Source organism: Aspergillus wentii, assembly GCF_001890725.1.
Source record: "Aspergillus wentii DTO 134E9 unplaced genomic scaffold ASPWEscaffold_3, whole genome shotgun sequence".
NCBI lineage: Eukaryota > Fungi > Ascomycota > Eurotiomycetes > Eurotiales > Aspergillaceae > Aspergillus > Aspergillus wentii.
In genome coordinates, this window is record NW_024467834.1 from 2377340 (window position 1) to 2395371 (window position 18032).

Consider the following 18032-nt stretch of genomic DNA (forward strand, 5'->3'; position numbering starts at 1 on the left):
TTGCTGTTAATGCCATGACCAAATGTACTTCTTGATATTTGAACTGAACAAGACACTTTGGATCCTGCAAAGGCCCTTTATACAAGATCAACATCAAGTACCCCAGATAAAAGTAAACCAGAACTCCAAATTGCAATGCAGTGTCTTTCTAAGGTAAAACGTAAAACTCCAATGGCTAACAACAAACATTGTTTCCATATAACTGAGGAGAGAGTAGTGTCATGGAGATTTCCCATTTAAACATCCGAATATATTCTAATACATCCCCGGCTCCAGATATCCAGGTTATGACATAATATACAAAGTATCGAGGTATCAAAGATAAAGAAGAAGAATAATAAAACAATCGAGGTGTGCTTCTCCAATCAACGCTTGAGTGTTTACCAGTCAGATCATCTCGGAAAATAGGTGCTCTTCGAAAGATCCGCACCCGGAGTTTCTAGGACTTTGTCCATTGGAGCTTCCAATGGGTTTCTGAATCCTGGGCTTTCTTACTATTTGACCTTGCACTTCGCTGGCCTTTTTTTGACACAGGGATAGAGCTGCTTGTTCCTGTTTCCCCTGGATGGCTGGGCGAAGCCTGATGGTGAAAGGATTTGGTTTGACCTGGAAGAGGGCCAAGGAAAGGCCTCCTTCCATCCATTGGCGATTGAAAAGAGCCGAACGCAGCCTCCTCGCGTGCTTCCCTGTTAGCTTGTTCTTGTTTTATTTGGGCTTTTCGTAGCTCAAAAACCATTTCTCTCAACTGTGAAACTTCATCTTTCAAAGCCAAAACTTCTTCATTTTGTGCGTTTGATGCCGTAGGTGCCTTGGTTTGCGTCTCTGTCCTTTCATTTTCCGTGGGCTCGGCCAGCTCGGCCAGCTCGATGTAATCATTAGATGAGGATTTTGAAAATTCTGGCTCGACGTAAATCTTAGATGAAACTTCCGGGGTCTGTTCAGAGGCCACATCATGGCTCATGTGCTGCTGGGCGAGAGTGGCTGCCAAAAGATGCTGCGAATGCCATCTGAGCATGTTTTTGTGTCGCTGAGAAGTGCTCAAGTCCTCGTACATCAACTGATCTCCAATAATACTTGCGAAGGAATGGCATTTCTCGCCCTGAGGCTTCTCCTCTATCTCAGGTACTGATGGACCTGCAGCCTCCCGCCACCGCTGAAAATGAGGATCTACCGGCCAAGTGATATCTCGTTGTTTTTTTGGAAGGTCACGTGGAAACCCGGACGCAACGGCGGCATCAATCAGACACTTGGCTAGGTCACTTCGGTAACATGAATCGCATAAAAGCACCATCAATGTAATCATTCGTTCGACGAGATGTTCTTCGAGATCAGTTGATGAGACAAGGTAAGCCAGGGCTCTTCTCAGCGTAAACAGTCCCTTCTCCCAATCCTTTTGAATGCCATAGAATCTCAAATATGCAAAAAGAGTGCTGAAGTCATCCATGAATCCGGCTTTCCGCGCGGCTGAGTGCCAAGCGTCGGCTCTTCCGGGTTGGTTGAAGCGTAATGCAGCTGTTATCAAATTTGCATAGATGACAGGATTGGCGCTATCGAGGGGAGGTGTGACTATCTCAATGCCGTTAACCACCTTACGCTCATAAAATTCCAAGTTGCCCAAGTCTATCGGATACCCCGCCGTCCCCGTCAACATCTGCAAAAACAAATCGAAATCCTTGAGATTCTTGGTTTTCCGATAGAAAGACAATACTGTCACGATAGTCGAGGAAGTTAAGAGGAATTTGTGAGGCAAAAGCGTCCTAAGAACCAGCTCCCCCAAATCATTTTGACGAGATTTCGCGAAAGCCATGAGCATGATTCTTACTGCGCGTGGTCGATCTGGATCAGTCCCTTGCATCAAATTGCTCGCGAGTCTCAGCAGATATTCCTGTAGAGACATTTCTTCTTGAAGAAATAACTCGGTATCGCGCTCAAGTTCATCATCGAGTTTATGTTGTTCTTTCCAAAGATGAGGAACAAAATGTGTACGGAGACCCTGCACCAAATCTTCAAAAGGCTGATCTTTTGATCTCTTGATGTCGCGGATCCTGCGTCGAATCCTTTCTAATTCCGCCAGGGTCTCCGTTACGTTCATTTGAGGAACTTTGTAGTCGGGTTTGTAATTCACATGATGACCCAGATAGCCGTGGGCAAGAGCCGGGCGAAGCAGAAGCCGGAGAGAGAGCTGCCTTAGCGCAAGCTTTCGTACAGCCTTCAGGCGAAGAAAATCGTGCGGGTAAGCCCAGTCATCTGTATTCTTAAGCTCCATAGCAAGAGGACTTTCGCCATGCTCGTCATCGTCAAATGGAGAACCCATTTCATTACAGATCTTCTCGAGAACCTCGGGATTGTTCTCCGCCTCGTGATGTTTTTCGACCGCTGCGTTTAATGAAGGACTTAATCCGTTCCTGTTCTCTTTGTCAAATCGACGACTTCTGTACAACGCGGGAGTGGTGCTGTATTGTCGTGTCTGTGAAAACCCATTGGAAAGCCGCTGTCTCCTGCGTGACGCAATAGCCGTAAGAAGGCGTTTTTCTTCATCCGCTAACACATTGACTTCCTCCCTCACTGCCGCGATCTTCTCCTCCCATTCATTCCGGCGTCGGTTTTTGGCCTTAGCATCGGCCAACGCCGCGGCCGCAAAAATACTCGTGTAGAGCGCCGTGACCGAGTTTCCAATGCGAAGCCGCCTCTTGCTTGCTGCTGTCGTAGCCCTTGAACTAACTGCACCGGCACCGGGATTCACGCATGAGACGCAATGGCAGTTCGCCTGCGGGCGGGCGGCACGGGACCATAGCCTCTGCATTATCCAGACATTTCAATGCGTTGCCGAACCATTAATATATATTGGAAAAGCGAATGGCACGGGACCAATTGAGCACCTCCTTGGGCTCAATGTCCAGTGAAGAGACACAGCGTCGGGAAAAGGGTGGGCAGGGACCGGGTTGGGTTGTCGATAGTCGGCAAAGAGGTGTAGACGGGGACGATTTTCTTCGCCGATGGTCGAGCTGTTCGGTGCAAACACTGCAAACAGAGGGAAACAAGCTTACGGCGCCGAAAGGACAGCAACCAGACGACGCTGGGGGCGAAGGCTATCATATTTAAGAGAGAAGTTATTGATCATAATTGTGGTTACCATTCAATTGTTACAGTAAGAAAAAAAGCTATTAGCTATCTAAACCAGAATGCTCGTCCGTTCAGTCGGTCTCGCGACTGCGTTGCTGGTTCTCAGCAGCGGCTTTGCAAATGCCCATGGCTCTCATTCCAATGAGCAGAACCCTTCTGACGACTGGTCAATCCGACATATGCAAGGTAAGATCATTGCTTGGACCCTACAGTTTCTATGGGATGCGACCTATAGAACAACCCCTATTGACAACTTGGCTCGACAGAGGAACACCACATTGATTCTTTCGACGCCGGCTCCTTCTTTGCCCTTCACGATTATGATTCCTCTGGAACATGGACAACCAGCGAGGTTCGGAAGACATATGGTATGAGTGATGAGTCGAATGCCGGAGTGAGCGAGGATCGCAAGGCAAATGCCATTCGCGAGGTATTTGCGATCTTCGATCCTGCAAACACCGGGGTCATTACTCGCGCTGAATGGATGCGTCTAAGCTCGGAGGGTAAACGGTTGCCTGACCTTGGATTCGGTCCCGGTCATCATGGTGACATTGAGTATGAATACGAAATTCATCACTTCGAGAAATACCACGGCGACGATGCCAAGGAGGAGGACCTGACACACCCTGAAGATATCGAGCACTTCCGGAAACATGACCAAGAGGAGGATGCTGCAGATAGGCTCGAGCAGCTAGAGAAGATGCCGATCGTTGAGGGCAATATACCCCAGAAGTTCCTCCGACAGCCTTAATGGGGGTCCACGGTCCGTCTTCTGTCGATGTATATATGTTTTGTTTCATAAATGAGTCTGAGCGTCGGTTACACCACACGGGAGGCTGCTTAATCGATACCCTTTCTGTTGAATTTTCAATCTCCATGGACTGCAGTATGAATGATTCTCGTGTCACTCAACACCGCCGTGATTATAGTATGGGGTATATGTTTTCGAGAGACAGTTTCGAGGGTGCCAAATTCATATGGAATTATCTTAGGGGCAGCTGTCATAAGACGGTATCTTGATGTCGAAAACGCAATGCATAACTCCTGGTGCATAGGTCTTAACATGCTCAACATGTCGGCATTCAGCAGCCAACGCCAATTTCGCCGGTTTTAATCGGTCCTGATCTTGAGTCCGCAGTCTCGTCATTTCGAAAACGATATCTTCCTTCATCTGGTCGATGTCTTGAATGGCAACATTTTCGTGGACATGGGCCCAGCCTCCTCGCTGGAAATCAAGCATCTTGCAAGCACTGTCCCAAGCAGGACGTGATGATGGGAGAAGTCCCAAATTGACATGTCTGATACTGCTCCATGCTCCTTGGGCTTCCATGATGCCCTTAGTTTCATTTATAATGTCCGCCGCAAACCGGTTGTCCCCATGAAAGATGACAACACGATCCGTATCTTTGAGATTGCGAACCAGCTCCGGAAGGGATTCATCCAACTTGCCATCGTTTTGCACCTTGACCACTTTGCATCCCCATCCGTTCTCCATGCACCCCCTTCGTAATCCTTCAACCGACCAGCCATTGAGCTCAAATCCCCATACTCTCTTGACTCCTCTTCGCAGATATGAGAAGACAAAATAACCAATACCCGCGTACATATCCACAACACTGATTTCCTCAACAGAGTCGCCCCCAAGTGAAAGCTCGTCAAGTCCTTCAAACAGTCCCCCATGGCCTAATATCCGAGCCTTTTCGGTGATATTTCCGCGAGAGAACATCGTGTAAAGCGGTGCCCAGACTTGAATAATCCCATTGTTCTGCAAAGTGCGAACCCAGAGAGCATTCTCAAAGTCACTCTCCATCGGCTGCACCTCTTCCCCATCTCCCGAACGCAAATGTCCAAAATACCCATGCAGAGGTATCAACCCCACAGGACTCCGCATCCTATTCTCGTGGCCTTGGGTGTCTGTGAGCGTGATAGGGGCGTTGATAGCCATATGTGTCACGCTCGTTCCACTAAAAGCCTTAAGCATCGAGGCATAAAGATCCTGTCGTTGATCCTCATTCAATACTGCGTAGAGAGCACCCCAGGGTGCGGGGGCGCTGAAAGCATTCGCAGAGAGCAGTAGCAAGGGTTGGTAAACAGTGTATCGTTTAGGGAGAGAAGATGAGATAATTTCTAACGATAAACCATTATCCGAGAATATTGATGACGGTAGGCGTTCCAGGAAATCCTGTATTCCTTTCTGCAGTTGGTTTGAGCTCTTCCTCGCTGGGCGTTTCTCCTCGTGTCGGCCCTTGGCCTTGGGGCCATTTTTGGCATGATTGGAGCTGCTTTCCGGATTACTTGAATCCATACTATGGCGATTCTTAGTAAATCAATCTTTTAATGGGGAAAAAAAAAAATTGGCTATCAATGGAATCAAATATCGTGTGTTGGTACATCAATATAGTATTGGAGAAAGCAATAAATGAATTCCTCGTGTATGCGGAATGGTCTGTTGTAATGGATGGCCGTCTCCTTTCATTACTGATTATAGGAAAATTCTTTCACCGTTCGTCAGTCGTGCTGAATGGCCACTGTGGTCTGTAAAAGTGGTGGAGATCGAGGGTCTATGATATTTTTTATTGCATATCCGCCACGTGACTTATATACATCTTCTGCATACGGAGTAACCGTCAGATATCATCAGAGCAATGCTTTTTATAATTTGCATTATGAAGAGAACAATACAGTGGGAATACAAAATGACGACTCATTTATAAGCACGTAAAATAGAAATTGCAGGCTGCTACGAATTACAAACAGGTGTATAGCTATAATAATAGATGTGACAACAAGGCTATATACATAAAGCTTGTACGGAGTATCTTCTCATGGTAGAGCGTTTAGATAAAATATATCCTGCAAAGCGCAGATGGAGAAAATGCATATCAAATGGAGCAGCAAAGGAGAAAGACATTGGAACGGCCTGCACCAAACGAATAGAAAGACGCTTCAAATAAAGAACCCAACGCTGGCAATTTCTGGGCAAAAAAATAATACTAATATATGTGACGAATTAAAGAAACTCAGTAATCTGTTACTGAGTATCCCAATCTATCATTGGAATCAAGTACCCTAGTATTGTTAGTCTCATTTCAAAATAAAGCGGCATGCAACTTACGAGTATTGTTTGGTCAGAGTTCCCTCTCCACCTTTGGAAAGATCGATATTGAACACGTAAAAGTTACCATCGCTGGTTACAACCATTACTTGGGGAGTGTTGCTGCTCATTGCAACCACGCTCCTAAGGGGCCCGGTGTTCGCATGTCCACCAGGCCCTTGATTCGGTTTTGGTAGTTTGATCCAAGCAAAATCCCGTGCTGGTTCCCACATCTCACTGACCCCCTTGGGAAGATAGCCACCAACCGTGGCAGCAACGGTGCTTCCGACATTCTGTGAAGTTCGCCGAAGCATTCCCATCAGTGTCCCATTATGCTTCCTCGAAGCAAAGTCGGGAGACCCCGCTATCTCCCCGCTCGTTTCGTCGCCGTCTGGAGAATATGTGGAAGAGCTTGCACTGAAAGCCCTCTCGCGGCCCACAGGGGAAGAAGACGAAGGTGAACCATCCGAGGTTTGACCTTGAATCAGTTTGAATAAATGAATCGTCTCCGTGGAAGAAGAAACGCAAAGGAGAGTTGAGGTGGTATTGAAGGACATGCTATAGATTCTGGAGGGCATGGAGCCTCGTCGGAATTGATATAGTTTGTGGCCATCGGGAACCGAAAACACCCGGATGATAGTTCCCTTGTCAGAAGCAGTCGCCAGAAGTGTTCCCTCACTATTGAGCGTGATGCATGCTAACGGAGATCGGTGGGCCTCGACGACGTTGATTGCTTCCAGTTTCAAAGTGTCGAATATCAAGACATCGCCGCTTGTCGGTGAGACGTGAGTCGTTCCGGGAGGAGCATGGGATGGAGGATTAAACGATGCAGGGGGCGCTTTCTGCGGAAGAGGGTATGCGAGATAGCAGTTCTCAGAAGACGGCGATAGGGAGCATATTGCTGTTGTAGTATTAGAAGTCGTGTCCGTCATCGATCATAGGAGAGCAGTCCGGTCTTACCGTGGGGGTTCGGTGATGTTTCGATTGTATACAAGAGCTTCATGGTCTGGATATCGTAGAGGTAAATCTGGTCTTCTAGAACAATCACCAGTCGCTTTCGGTTCAACTTGACTGCTAGTACCGTCGTCGGAAATGTCAATTCGCATATTGTAGATTGGCGCTATGGTTATAGAGAAAACGAGTGTTAACCAAATGTGTCCAAGCAGCAAACAAACAGACATTCAGATAAATGTTTTATAGAATTCTAAGATTTCTGGTCGGGATTTCCTACGAACCTTGGTATTAGTGATCTGAAGGCGACGGGGCGATAGAATCAGGGCAACCAGGGATGTCGAGAACAGCATCTCAATGAGAGCGATATTGCCTTCTTTGGTCTCATAGCTTTTGGCGAACGGATCCGTTGTGAATATTCGAAACCCTTTGGACGTCGCTGATCGATGTCAACCAGTGTGTTTCAAGGATATAATCGAACTAGAGGGAGTTCTTCTTACCAACAGCCAGATAGCTGTAGTCCTGGTTGAACGTCACGAAGTTCATCGCCATCTTGTCGACCTCCGATCAAATATGAATGCGCCACAGGCAAAAGAAAATAATCCCACCCTCGATCTCAGGACCCTAGTTCGTCGGATCCTCAACAAAATAAATACTCCGCGGTAGCAAATCGGAAATAATGATGGGAATGGGATGAAGGCGGAGGGGTTTCAAGACGATCCCATCGCAGGAGTGGGAACTTGCGTCACAGACAATCGATCCTCGCGTCGCATTTCCCGTGGCTCATCGGCCGATGCACTGCATGCCCAGCAAGAACAATCAGCCAGTAGATAGTCGACAAGTGGATAGACGATAGCAAAGGTATGTATGTATGTAAGTATCACGAAGGATCCGGGGGATCGCTGAACAGCAGTTCGTTCGTTGACGTTTGTTTCGTCGCCGCCTTGGGGGTCTCCCTTTGGGGTCAGACGCGGCAAGCGAGCGATTCGCGACGCTTGGGCCACATCTTGATTAATCAATGCCGGCGACACACAAAATTACACCCCTCCAGCCACTGATCGACGACGCATTTTCACGATTTACAGCCATGGGGTCAGCAAAAAAGCCAGCAGCCACGGCTGGCCCGAGTGCAAAGGCGCTCAGGGAGGCGGATTTGGTTATGGGGGTTGGTTTTTCTTTTTGTTCTACAGTTCGATTGACAGCGGCGCATACTAACTACAAGGTCGGAAAATAGACGAACAATAGCAGCATCGTATCGAAACGAAGCGTCGAGATGCTCTATTACCCTAAGCCCCATTTCTTCCAATACTTTGTCAAAAAACCACTGAGACGATCGCCTGTGATCAACCGCGGATACTGGCTGCGCATGTATGCGATGAAAGAGTCGGTGCGACGCTTTATGAAAGAGCCATCGGATAAACCCAAATTCGTCCTGAGCCTGGGATGTGGATTGTGAGTCGTAGAAATCTGGTTGCAGAACAAGATATTAGGCGGGATAGTATGCTAAGTTGGGCTGTCGTAGTGATCCGCTTCCGTTTATGCTTCTCAGCGCCGAAGGTCCATTGTGTAGAGATACAACGTTTGTGGACATCGACTATGAGAAGCTGATGCTCAATAAGAAAACCGCAATCCATGGAACCCCGGAGATCACAGAACTTCTCGAGAATGTAGAGTTTCTGCCCGACGAGAGTGCAGTGCAGGTGCGCAGTGATCGGTACAAGGCCATAGGCTGTGATTTGAGAAACCTGAAGAAGCTGGAGGATACTTTGAATGCTGAAGTTTTCCCTTCTTCTGAATGCTCGATCCTGTGTCTGGCAGAGGTCTCTTTGACATATATGGACGTCAAGTCGGCCGGTGCTGTCGTCAACTGGGCTTCCAAGCTGAGTAGCGGTTAGACACTCCATCGATGCAGGAACGACAACCAGCTAACTACTGAAGATGTGCAATTCTGCATTTTGGAACAGTTTTTCCCTGACGGCCCAAACCATCCGTTTGCATCGACCATGATGAAGCATTTCAGCAAATGCGGTGCACCCTTGCATTCAATTCACGAGTTCCCCTCGCTGCAAGAACAGGAACAGCGGTTCAAGAATGCAGACTGGGCTCAAGTACGGGCAAGAAGTCTCTGGGACCTGTGGTCAGATGACGACTTCCTTAGTCCTTCGACAAGAATATCCCTCGATGACATCGAACCAGTTGACGAGTCCGAGGAATTCTCGCTCTATGCCTCCCATTACTTCCTTTTACATGCATCGACACGGCAACCCGATTCAAACGGGGAATCAACACCAGACCAAGAGGTTGACTCAAAGTATAACGCATCTAATGATTTCAAGTTACTGCCTCACTGTCCCCCGGGAGTTGGCCAGCGAAGATTTGGCGTTCTGATCCCGGACAGCGAGAAATCCATAGGCTACCACGGAGGATTAGGCCGTCAGACTCGGCTTGCAACTACAGACCTTTATGCCACATCCAAGGAGACCACAAGCCCACTTCAGACCTTCCCATCACGGGATATCTCTGCACGGATGTGCCATACAGCAACGACTCTCGGTAACGGCAACTGTTTGCTTGTCGGTGGCAGAACCTCTCCAGCGGCGGTCCTCCAGGATTGCTGGCTCAGACAAGATAACAAATGGAGCGCCGTTGACAGCCTTGCGACACCTCGGTTCAGACACAGTGCAACTAAAGTGACTCTGAAATCTGGCACTGAAGGCGTCCTGATTTATGGAGGAAAAACCAAGGAAGGCCAGCCCTTGGACACTTGGCTGCTCTGGAGCAACAACGGAAACGGATGGCAAACAGTCGAGACAAACGCCCCGAAACCAAGTGCCCGTTTTGGGGCTTGTCTTGGAAACCTCAGCAGCACATCTGGAGTTGTCTTTGGAGGAATCGGAGCCGACAGGACTGTCCTGGAAGATTTCTGGACGTGGAATCTGTCGCAGAAGAGTGACGGGACCTTCTTTTTGGATCTGAAAGACATCACACAGGAATTCCGAGCTACTTCGCCATTGTTCAAATACATCAATCGGTTCGCTGCCACAGTCAACCAAACCTCCTGGGGACTGGTCATTATTGGTGGTATCATGCCAAGGCAGATTATTCCCCACGATAAGGTGATCATGCTACTCGATTCCACAGAGCTCCTAAACATCCTGAATGGCGTCAAGCCATGGAACGACTGCCTCATTTCCAGCATAGGCCTCGGTGCTGAATTCCACGGCCCAAGACCCCTGTTGACAGGCCATGCCTCGTGCGCGACTGATCCGAACCAGGTCTTGATCCTGGGCGGCGGGGCTGTTTGCTTTGCCTTCGGAACGTTCTGGACTGAGGGAACCTGGTTGCTGAAGAAGCGCTCCGATTCGACTCTGGAAAATACATGGGAACTGATGCCCGAAAGCGTGCAGCCTATTAAGGACTTGAAAGAACACTAAATATTACATATGCGGAGTGAAACCCATGGAAAGTAGGGGACAGGGGCAATGAATGATCGTTTCATATCCAAATTAACGCTAATTAACCTTGGTCAGGTCAAATAAAAATGTATGGCCTACCACCGTAGCATTTGTTTCGTACCGTCTAAATCATCACCGATTCAGAATTTCGGGACGGTGAATGATAAAAGATATCGCATCGACCCCTGGGGTCCAAATTCAGTCTTCTGCCCGATTTCAACAAGTGTTGGCGAATGGAAAACCGGTGGTCATTAAGGGATCTGATATTGGGCCTTGTACTGAGCGCTGGAACAAAGGAATACCTGGCCAGCACCGTTGGCAGCGATCGCAAGGTAAGGCTGAACGGGGTTGACTCATAGCTGAGTGTCAGCTAACATCCGAAAAGTCGTTGTGCATGAGACTGGGCCAGAGAACATGAATTTCCAGCCCGAAAACTTCTCCTACACCCACCAAACCCTTTGGTACTATCTTGGATGAAGTACACGCTGGTGGCCGCCAATACCTCCAAACCATCTCTGCTGATCAGCCATCAAAACTGCCTGCTGATCTGGCCGCGGAATTCCCGGGATTGAAGGATGATTTTCGGCTACCAGAGCAGCTGTCAATAACAGCCGAGAACGTTCAGGGCTCACCCCTGAGGATATCAGGGTCAGTTGGCATGTGGCTTCATTATGATGTAAGTTGAAGCCCATAGCTGCAATACCAGGAAAGCGCCCTACTTAGCATGACTGAATCTAGGTTATGGGAAACGTCCTGTGTCAAATCCGTGGCGAGAGAGGACTCGTCATCTTTCCCCCTGGAGATGTGCAATATTTACATGTCCCCGTCGGGGCCTCGAGTTCCCCCACCGACATCTTTCAGGATGACGAAGCCGGGTCCATTCTTTCCATCCCAATCACGTCTCCTCAGGAAGTCACTTTGAAACCCGGCGACATTCTACTCATCCCTCCTCCCCTATGGCTACACACGGCATCTCCGAATAAACAAGTCAGTGTTGCGGTGAACGTTTTCTTTCGCAATCTTGACAAGGGCTACGCAGCCGGTCGGGATGTTTACGGGAACCGCGATTTGCAGGCGTACGAGAAGTGCAGAAATGATGTGCAGAAGATTGCATAGTCCTTCGAGGGGCTTCCACCTGATATGTCTCGGTTCTATCTGCTGAGACTGGCACAAGAACTGAAGGAAAAGGCCAAAATATGATATACAGCAGTTCAAATGCAAAGCGACATGGGTCACACGGTGCTATCAATTGTTACTCGAGTGGAATGCTGGAACCCGTCAACTTGCATGGCTGAAGGTGGAATAATCTCGCCTTTGTTGACTTTGGCCACCATGGCAGTACTCATAGCCATATTATCCATTCAAAGTCTCGAGATAACAGCAAAAAGAAACCGAGTTTTTCGGACTAATTGCATGTGGGGGGCTTCGAATGGCTGGTGGGATGTCATACAAATATAGAGGTTTGGGTTCAACTCAAGTCACACAGCATTGGCATATACCTGATCCTCAATCGTTTGTGATTGAGGGATAAGCGCTTGTATAGCACAAGCAACTTCCGGCCCAAAGACACAGTCTGAAGGCCGAGCAATTGATCCGATAAAAGTTCAGCACGATTTAGGATGATCAGTCCACAAGCCTGAAATGATTATCTTGGCGTGCTTAGTTTAGATGAACATAATTCAAGAGTTGTCACTATTCAGTTGTTCAGGAACACCCATCCAGGGTCGACAGTTCTCTTTCCATGAGAATTGACCAAGATTGAACCCGTGGATTAGACATCCCACGCTGAGTCGGTAATTAGAGATCCACGACTGGGATGTTGCGTAAATTAGGACAAAACAATGTGGATATGTTTGTGGATACATGTTCCTGGTGGAGCAGAGTCGGATCATGCCGAAAGTCTTATCAAGAATCCAAACTGTCGATCTAGTCCGATGATGATGATGATCAGAGTAGGACAACAATATCCCGATCAAATGTAGCCATCTTGACTACATTTCGCAGTTGAAGATAGTCGGAATGTACAGAAGACGACTACTCGTCTTCACGCGGGGTATCATTATGAATCGGAATTGCCCTCATCAGCAAATACACCCCGCCTAACTGGTTTGTTCTGAAAGAAGAAAATGTAATAACTCAGCCTCTTTGAAGAATCGTGGCCCAATGGCTTTGGTCTCGTAGACGTCAGTCAGCTTCTCAAAACGCTTCTTTGCTGCTGGAGTGGTGTCATAAATCTTATGATCTGCATCGAATGCGGGTTCCGTCGACAGGAGCATATGTGAAGATGATAAATATGGGGCTGACTATTGTTAGTATGATGGTCTCATGATGACCGTGGCCAAGCGAAGGATTCTGTTCGGTGGATAGGCGTTTTGGGTGAAGTGGTCAATCAAAGAAAGACAAGTTGAAGGTTGAAGGACGAAAGAAGCCGAAGCGTCATGTGACATGGGTTTATCTAACTATACGTAGAAATAATGTATTTCGTCATTATTTACCTTAGGAGTCTTGGATACACATCTACGCATGAATAGCTAGATAGCTAAAGATCCATGATAGGAGGAATACGTAAAATAAAATCATGTGGATATATACTCTGGTGGAGCGAAGTCTTATCAAAAGTTGGGATTGTTGATCTAGGCTCGTGATGATGTAGTCATCATTGGAGCCCGATAATAATGCCGTTGTCTAGTTCAATATAGCTAACCTTAGATAAAACAGCTTATCTACTATAAATAATGAGAGATACTAAGAAGTTAATTGCTCTGGAATAGCTTTCCACCGAGAGACGCTTCAACTTTAATTTCCTCTTGACATTGAAGATAGAAATTGTATGAAACCCTTGATCACCGGATGTCCTACTTGATGTTTCCGTGTCCAGCTTTTCGATGATATGGGTTAGACTCGATGGCTTGAAGTTGATGGACATGAGATACAAGCTATATCTAACGGCCTGATCCAAAGCTTCTAGTATCGGACATGGGGATGAAGAAACCCTGTTTTTGGAAAACAACAATACCGTAACCACGATCTGGAGACAAGGATGTCGGTAGATGCCAGTAAAACCACATGATGCTGGAGCACTGGCCCTTGTCTATGACGGTCTGGATGTGGTGGATTGACTTTGGTCGTAGAAGCTAAAGACATTGCGATTTTATACGAGGCGATAGGCTTGGAAAATACTATTCGTGGGCAAGAGGCAATATTTGGAGAAAGCTAGGTCATTATGATGGATGGCCCATGGTTCTTCCAACCTAAATCGTCAGCTACTGGTTAGGTAATGCACATGTAGGGTGCTTTCTCCCGAAACCTGGTCTTGTGTGCATTGATACCACGGCAAAAGCGCTGGTTCCATAGATGTATATTCTCTGGATGCTATCTCACACGTGTAGTGGCTTTATTTCTCGCGGGGAGTTGAGATTGATAATTGCTTCTTAGGACATGTGCCAATTCATCGCGACGGGGAGTCATCGAGGAATATCCTTAAGTATTCAGAGGCTACATTCCTGCATCTGCATGCGAGGGTGAAAAGTTGGCATGTTTCAGCCAGAACTGGGGGGGCTCGGATAGCCTCAGGTCGGGCGCAATGCCAGCCGGACCGAACGGTAGGCCCAAAGTGGCACTGTCAGAGAGGAGGAAAGGGTGGCTGCTAGAAATCTGGTGTGCATAGGTGCATATGTATGAGTATGAACAACGTGCATGGAATAGATTAGTCTGCCCTGTGTCTGTGGTTCAGGTTAGGTTCCAAGTCATCACCACCCCAAGTGGGTATATTTCGGGGGGACGGGAGGAGGGGGAGAAGGGATCTAACCAGCCGAACGTACCTGGTCAACAGAGAGAAAATAATGTCATCGTCATAGGAACCAAACTTTGCAAACTATCCCGATCGCAGTTAGATTCCGAAGTGAGGGGAGAGAGAAAAGAAGAGGAGAAGAGAAAGAAAAGGAGGGGAGTGAGTTGGATGCCCCATGGCTCAGTGGACAAAGAACGAAGGATCCTTGCCACCGACCGTTGGGTATCAGGCAAATGATGGAGGGGAGGGAAGACGCTGCATTGGTGTGCTGCACTGGATTACGGGGATTCTCGTCGTCTTGACTGCGATACCAATCCTAGGACCGGTTTTTTCCTTTTTCTCTTTTCTGCTGTGTCGATTCCGGATGGCGAGCAGATTGGGTTGGCCGAGATGGAGAGAAAGTGTTGGCGTCAAGGACAGGTGGGACATCAAGGCAGGAGAATGTCGAGCATCGTCATCCATATTCCGCAAACAGCACACAGTAATATAATGGATATAACAATGAATTATCTTTGATTGAGTTATTGATTATTATTGGATTTGATTTCAATAACTCGTATCATCATTACCATAGTTACATACGCCTGCACATCCCCCGGAGCACGAGCCAAGCGCCGCCAGACTGTAAGGCTTACCCCTCCCCACCCTCTCCCCGGAACTGCTTGGAGATACAACAACAACACTTCTTCGCTCGGACGACTACTTCTACTCAGTATCGCCTATTTTTCCTCTTCTTTCTCTCTTCTTAATCCTCCCTCTTTCTTCTTTCTTGCATCTTTCTATCACCCTTCGTCATCGTCGTCCTGGGGTTCCTTATCTTGGGTCGCGTCGCATTACTTCATCTATCTATCCCCCCCCCGTCCTTCAGTCTCATCGCAATTCCCATATTCTTCTTGAGACCTGGTTGGATTCTAGTCCTTCATTTCATCTGAATCTTCACTTGCATTGTCATCATACTGTCAAGTTCTGTCTTGGACTTTTACGTTCACTGGTATGTGGTCTTGTTTCACCTCTCCCCCTATCCTAAACATTTCACTGATGAATAGCCTCTCTTAGGCGTGATTAGCGGTTCATTTGCACATATAAATGATCGCTTTCCTTAGGATATCCTATAAAGAATGCACTGTTGATTTGCACTTCTTGACTGAGCATTATCAACCAGGATCCTAAGCCTGAGACATCCATTTATTGAATATCATCTACTGTGATCGACCATGGCTACAGTCGTGGTTCAGCAGCAGACGCTGCGACATTCGACTCCTCCCCCCTCTGGCATATCCCCTGCCCTGAGCCTCAACAGAACGACCACCCCGATTCCAAACAAGCATCTTCCCGTCTGCCCGACAGGCCCTTCTCCCATCATCTCTCACTCAGCACCACCCGTCACCAAACATAACAGTGACGACCAAGTCTCGTCGCTTCTTTATCCACCAGATGGCTTCTTCCGGCTGTCAAAAGCCCCTCCGGTGTATTCCATAGATGCTGTTTCGATGGGGGCTGCTATTGACTACTGGTCTTCCCAACCTTTGCCTGACCCCAAGCGAATGTTTCCTTGGATCCATGGACTTCACCCCGAAAACAACCTCCAGGTTGGCTTCTTTACGAATCGCAAGCGTTCCCTCCGACGAACCCCCAGATGCTGGAGAGGAATTACCATAGTTAAAGTGGGAGGCGATTTGAGTAGAGCCAGGATCAAAGGTGCCGTCGCCCCGGAGGAGGTTCTGGCACCGTCAGGATTGGAGTTTATCGCAGCCGATCCTCGCGAAGGATTCTCTGTTCGCAACTTTCAAATTCAGACTGCAAAGATGGCCACCTTGTCGGATATCATCGTCTACGGCGAAGACGGTGCCAGCCACAGAGACCTGCTAGACATTGCTGGAAGACTTGCAATTGCCCAACATGATTGGAGGATTAAGAATGACCCCGAACGGGCAAACCCAGTCTATAATACTTTCATTCTGTCCAGTAAGCTTCGAAAACCTCATTGGCTCAATCTTATCAAGCTAATCGCCCGCAGGCCCATTTCGTGAAGTTGAGATAAAGTGCCCCAGTATCGTCGCGGTGGATTCTCTTGGCCAGATTACGGGACAAGTCGTTGATTTCTGTAAGCTCACTTCCCAGATAATCCATTCGATGAATCTAAGTCTAATGTTTTATCAGTTCAATGGGAGCGCCTGGAGATGTGCGAGATGTCCCGAGCTTCACAGATCTCAAACAACGTCTGGCAAGGCCCAACGCCGGATTACTTGCTACGGGGAGGACCAATTGAAAGTTCATACCACCAGAAGTTCGACTTGCTGATCGAGACGAGTGACCTTGCAAATATCCCGGGCCCTCGCCTTCTGGCGAAGCTCAACAGACAACTAGATGACGGGCCCCAACGCCTAGAATTCCCCTCCTCCGGTTCGGTTGTTTTGCCTTCCGGCGAGACTAGAGAAGTCGATGATCTCGTGAGCACAGTTCGATGGATTTATTACCTGGCCAATCCGGAAGGGGCGGACAGCGATGGTGATATTTCTATGGCAGCCGTCGCGAAAAAGCCTCGCAAGATCCTCATCCACTGCCCAGACGGGTATACTGAAAGCTCGCTGTTGACCATCGCATATTTCATGTTTGCCCAAGGGGTACCGGCCCACGAAGCCTGGTTGAGACTTCACTGCGAAAAGGAGCGTAATTTCTTTGCCTATCCATCTGACGTTGCCTTCCTCAGCAGCGTCCAAGGGCGGCTTCTCCAAGAAAGCCCTGCATCGCAGTCCCTAAACTTTTCACACCTTCCTGATCCTGATTGGTTCAAGTACTGCGATGGATCTCTTCCCAGCCGAATCTTGCCTTACATGTACCTCGGAAACTTGAACCATGCTAATAACCCGGAACTGCTTCGGGAGCTTGGTATCAAGCGTATTCTGAGCATTGGCGAATCGATTTCATGGAATGAGTCAGAGCTCGCCAAACTGGGACCCGACAATTTGGTACATGTTACTCAGGTTCAAGATAATGGCATCGACCCCTTGACCCAAGAATTTGACCGCTGTCTGGACTTCATCCGTAAGTGTTTAATCTTGAAAATTGATTACACAGAAGGCTAACAAGACAAATTACTAGGCAAGGGAAAGACTGATGGTGGTGCTACTTTGGTTCACTGTCGTGTTGGAGTGTCAAGATCAGCTACGATCTGTATTGCTGAAGTTATGGCATCCCTAGGCCTTTCTTTTCCACGGGCATAGTAAGTTGAGACATTCTCAAGCGGCTGATCCCCCTGCTAATGTGTTTTACCAGCTGCTTTGTGCGAGCAAGAAGACTTAATGTGATCATTCAACCTCATCTCCGATTTGTGTAAGCATTTCCTTACCAGACATGTTAGTTATACATTGCTAACAATTGAGTGAAGATACGAGCTTCTCAAATGGGAAGAGCTGCAACTGCAGAACCACAACAGACCTCTCAAAAGGGAACTTGAATGGGCTACAGTGGCTCGTGAAATTGCATTGATGAACAAACCCTACTCTAGATAGTGGGAAGTAACTCCAACGGACCTTTCTTGAGATATAGGGTTTTCCTTTTGAAAGACACCCGACACCCGCCAAAGTCGAAGCCCGTCTTCACCCCAAATTTACTGTAA

The 18032-nt window shown here is 47.8% G+C and overlaps 6 protein-coding genes across 6 annotated transcripts; 3 read left to right on the forward strand and 3 right to left on the reverse strand.

Annotated features, from left to right (window-relative positions):
- Positions 1-439: 439 nt before the first annotated feature.
- ASPWEDRAFT_170695 (uncharacterized protein) lies at positions 440-2803 on the reverse strand (the record flags this gene model as incomplete). The annotated part of the gene is made up of 1 exon (XM_040830662.1): positions 440-2803. One exon carries the CDS (start codon positions 2801-2803, stop codon positions 440-442), a length of 2364 nt encoding a protein of 787 aa, XP_040690886.1.
- Positions 2804-3051: 248 nt separating this feature from the next.
- On the forward strand, positions 3052-3894 carry ASPWEDRAFT_38874 (nucleobindin SSP120). Its single transcript, XM_040834981.1, has 2 exons — positions 3052-3309; positions 3390-3894. Exons 1-2 carry the CDS (start codon positions 3183-3185, stop codon positions 3872-3874), a joined length of 612 nt encoding a protein of 203 aa, XP_040690887.1. The 5' UTR covers positions 3052-3182; the 3' UTR covers positions 3875-3894.
- A 217-nt stretch (positions 3895-4111) lies between these two features.
- Positions 4112-5428, reverse strand: ASPWEDRAFT_50468 (tRNA(Phe) (4-demethylwyosine(37)-C(7)) aminocarboxypropyltransferase; the record flags this gene model as incomplete). Its single annotated transcript, XM_040837446.1, has 1 exon — positions 4112-5428. The coding sequence occupies one exon, from the start codon at positions 5426-5428 to the stop codon at positions 4112-4114; it is 1317 nt and encodes a 438-aa protein (XP_040690888.1).
- Positions 5429-5807: 379 nt separating this feature from the next.
- ASPWEDRAFT_38877 (phosphoinositide binding protein ATG18) lies at positions 5808-8099 on the reverse strand. The gene is made up of 5 exons (XM_040834982.1): positions 7669-8099; positions 7453-7607; positions 7178-7337; positions 6239-7118; positions 5808-6192 (listed from the first exon to the last, which is right to left on the reverse strand). Exons 1-5 carry the CDS (start codon positions 7718-7720, stop codon positions 6144-6146), a joined length of 1296 nt encoding a protein of 431 aa, XP_040690889.1. The 5' UTR covers positions 7721-8099; the 3' UTR covers positions 5808-6143.
- Positions 8100-8255: 156 nt separating this feature from the next.
- On the forward strand, positions 8256-11739 carry ASPWEDRAFT_50470 (tRNA methyltransferase PPM2; the record flags this gene model as incomplete). The annotated part of the gene is made up of 7 exons (XM_040837447.1): positions 8256-8333; positions 8403-8620; positions 8691-9058; positions 9107-10569; positions 10826-10955; positions 11103-11299; positions 11362-11739. 7 exons carry the CDS (start codon positions 8256-8258, stop codon positions 11737-11739), a joined length of 2832 nt encoding a protein of 943 aa, XP_040690890.1.
- Positions 11740-15627: 3888 nt separating this feature from the next.
- pps1 (tyrosine/serine/threonine protein phosphatase PPS1) lies at positions 15628-17925 on the forward strand (the record flags this gene model as incomplete). Its single annotated transcript, XM_040827997.1, has 6 exons — positions 15628-16378; positions 16431-16517; positions 16574-17458; positions 17516-17636; positions 17690-17746; positions 17802-17925. The coding sequence occupies 6 exons, from the start codon at positions 15628-15630 to the stop codon at positions 17923-17925; spliced, it is 2025 nt and encodes a 674-aa protein (XP_040690891.1).
- Between the last annotated feature and the right edge of the window lie 107 nt (positions 17926-18032).

Coding starts and splice junctions, on each gene's coding strand:
- ASPWEDRAFT_38874 (XM_040834981.1), top strand. CDS start 3,183: ATGCTCGTCCGTTCAGTCGGTCTCGCGACTGCGTTGCTGGTTCTCAGC. Junction 3,310..3,389: donor GTCAATCCGACATATGCAAG/GTAAGATCATTG, acceptor TTGGCTCGACAG/AGGAACACCACATTGATTCT.
- ASPWEDRAFT_38877 (XM_040834982.1), bottom strand. CDS start 7,720: ATGGCGATGAACTTCGTGACGTTCAACCAGGACTACAGCTATCTGGCT. Junction 7,608..7,668: donor CTACAGCTATCTGGCTGTTG/GTAAGAAGAACT, acceptor GACATCGATCAG/CGACGTCCAAAGGGTTTCGA. Junction 7,338..7,452: donor TTCAGATCACTAATACCAAG/GTTCGTAGGAAA, acceptor CTATAACCATAG/CGCCAATCTACAATATGCGA.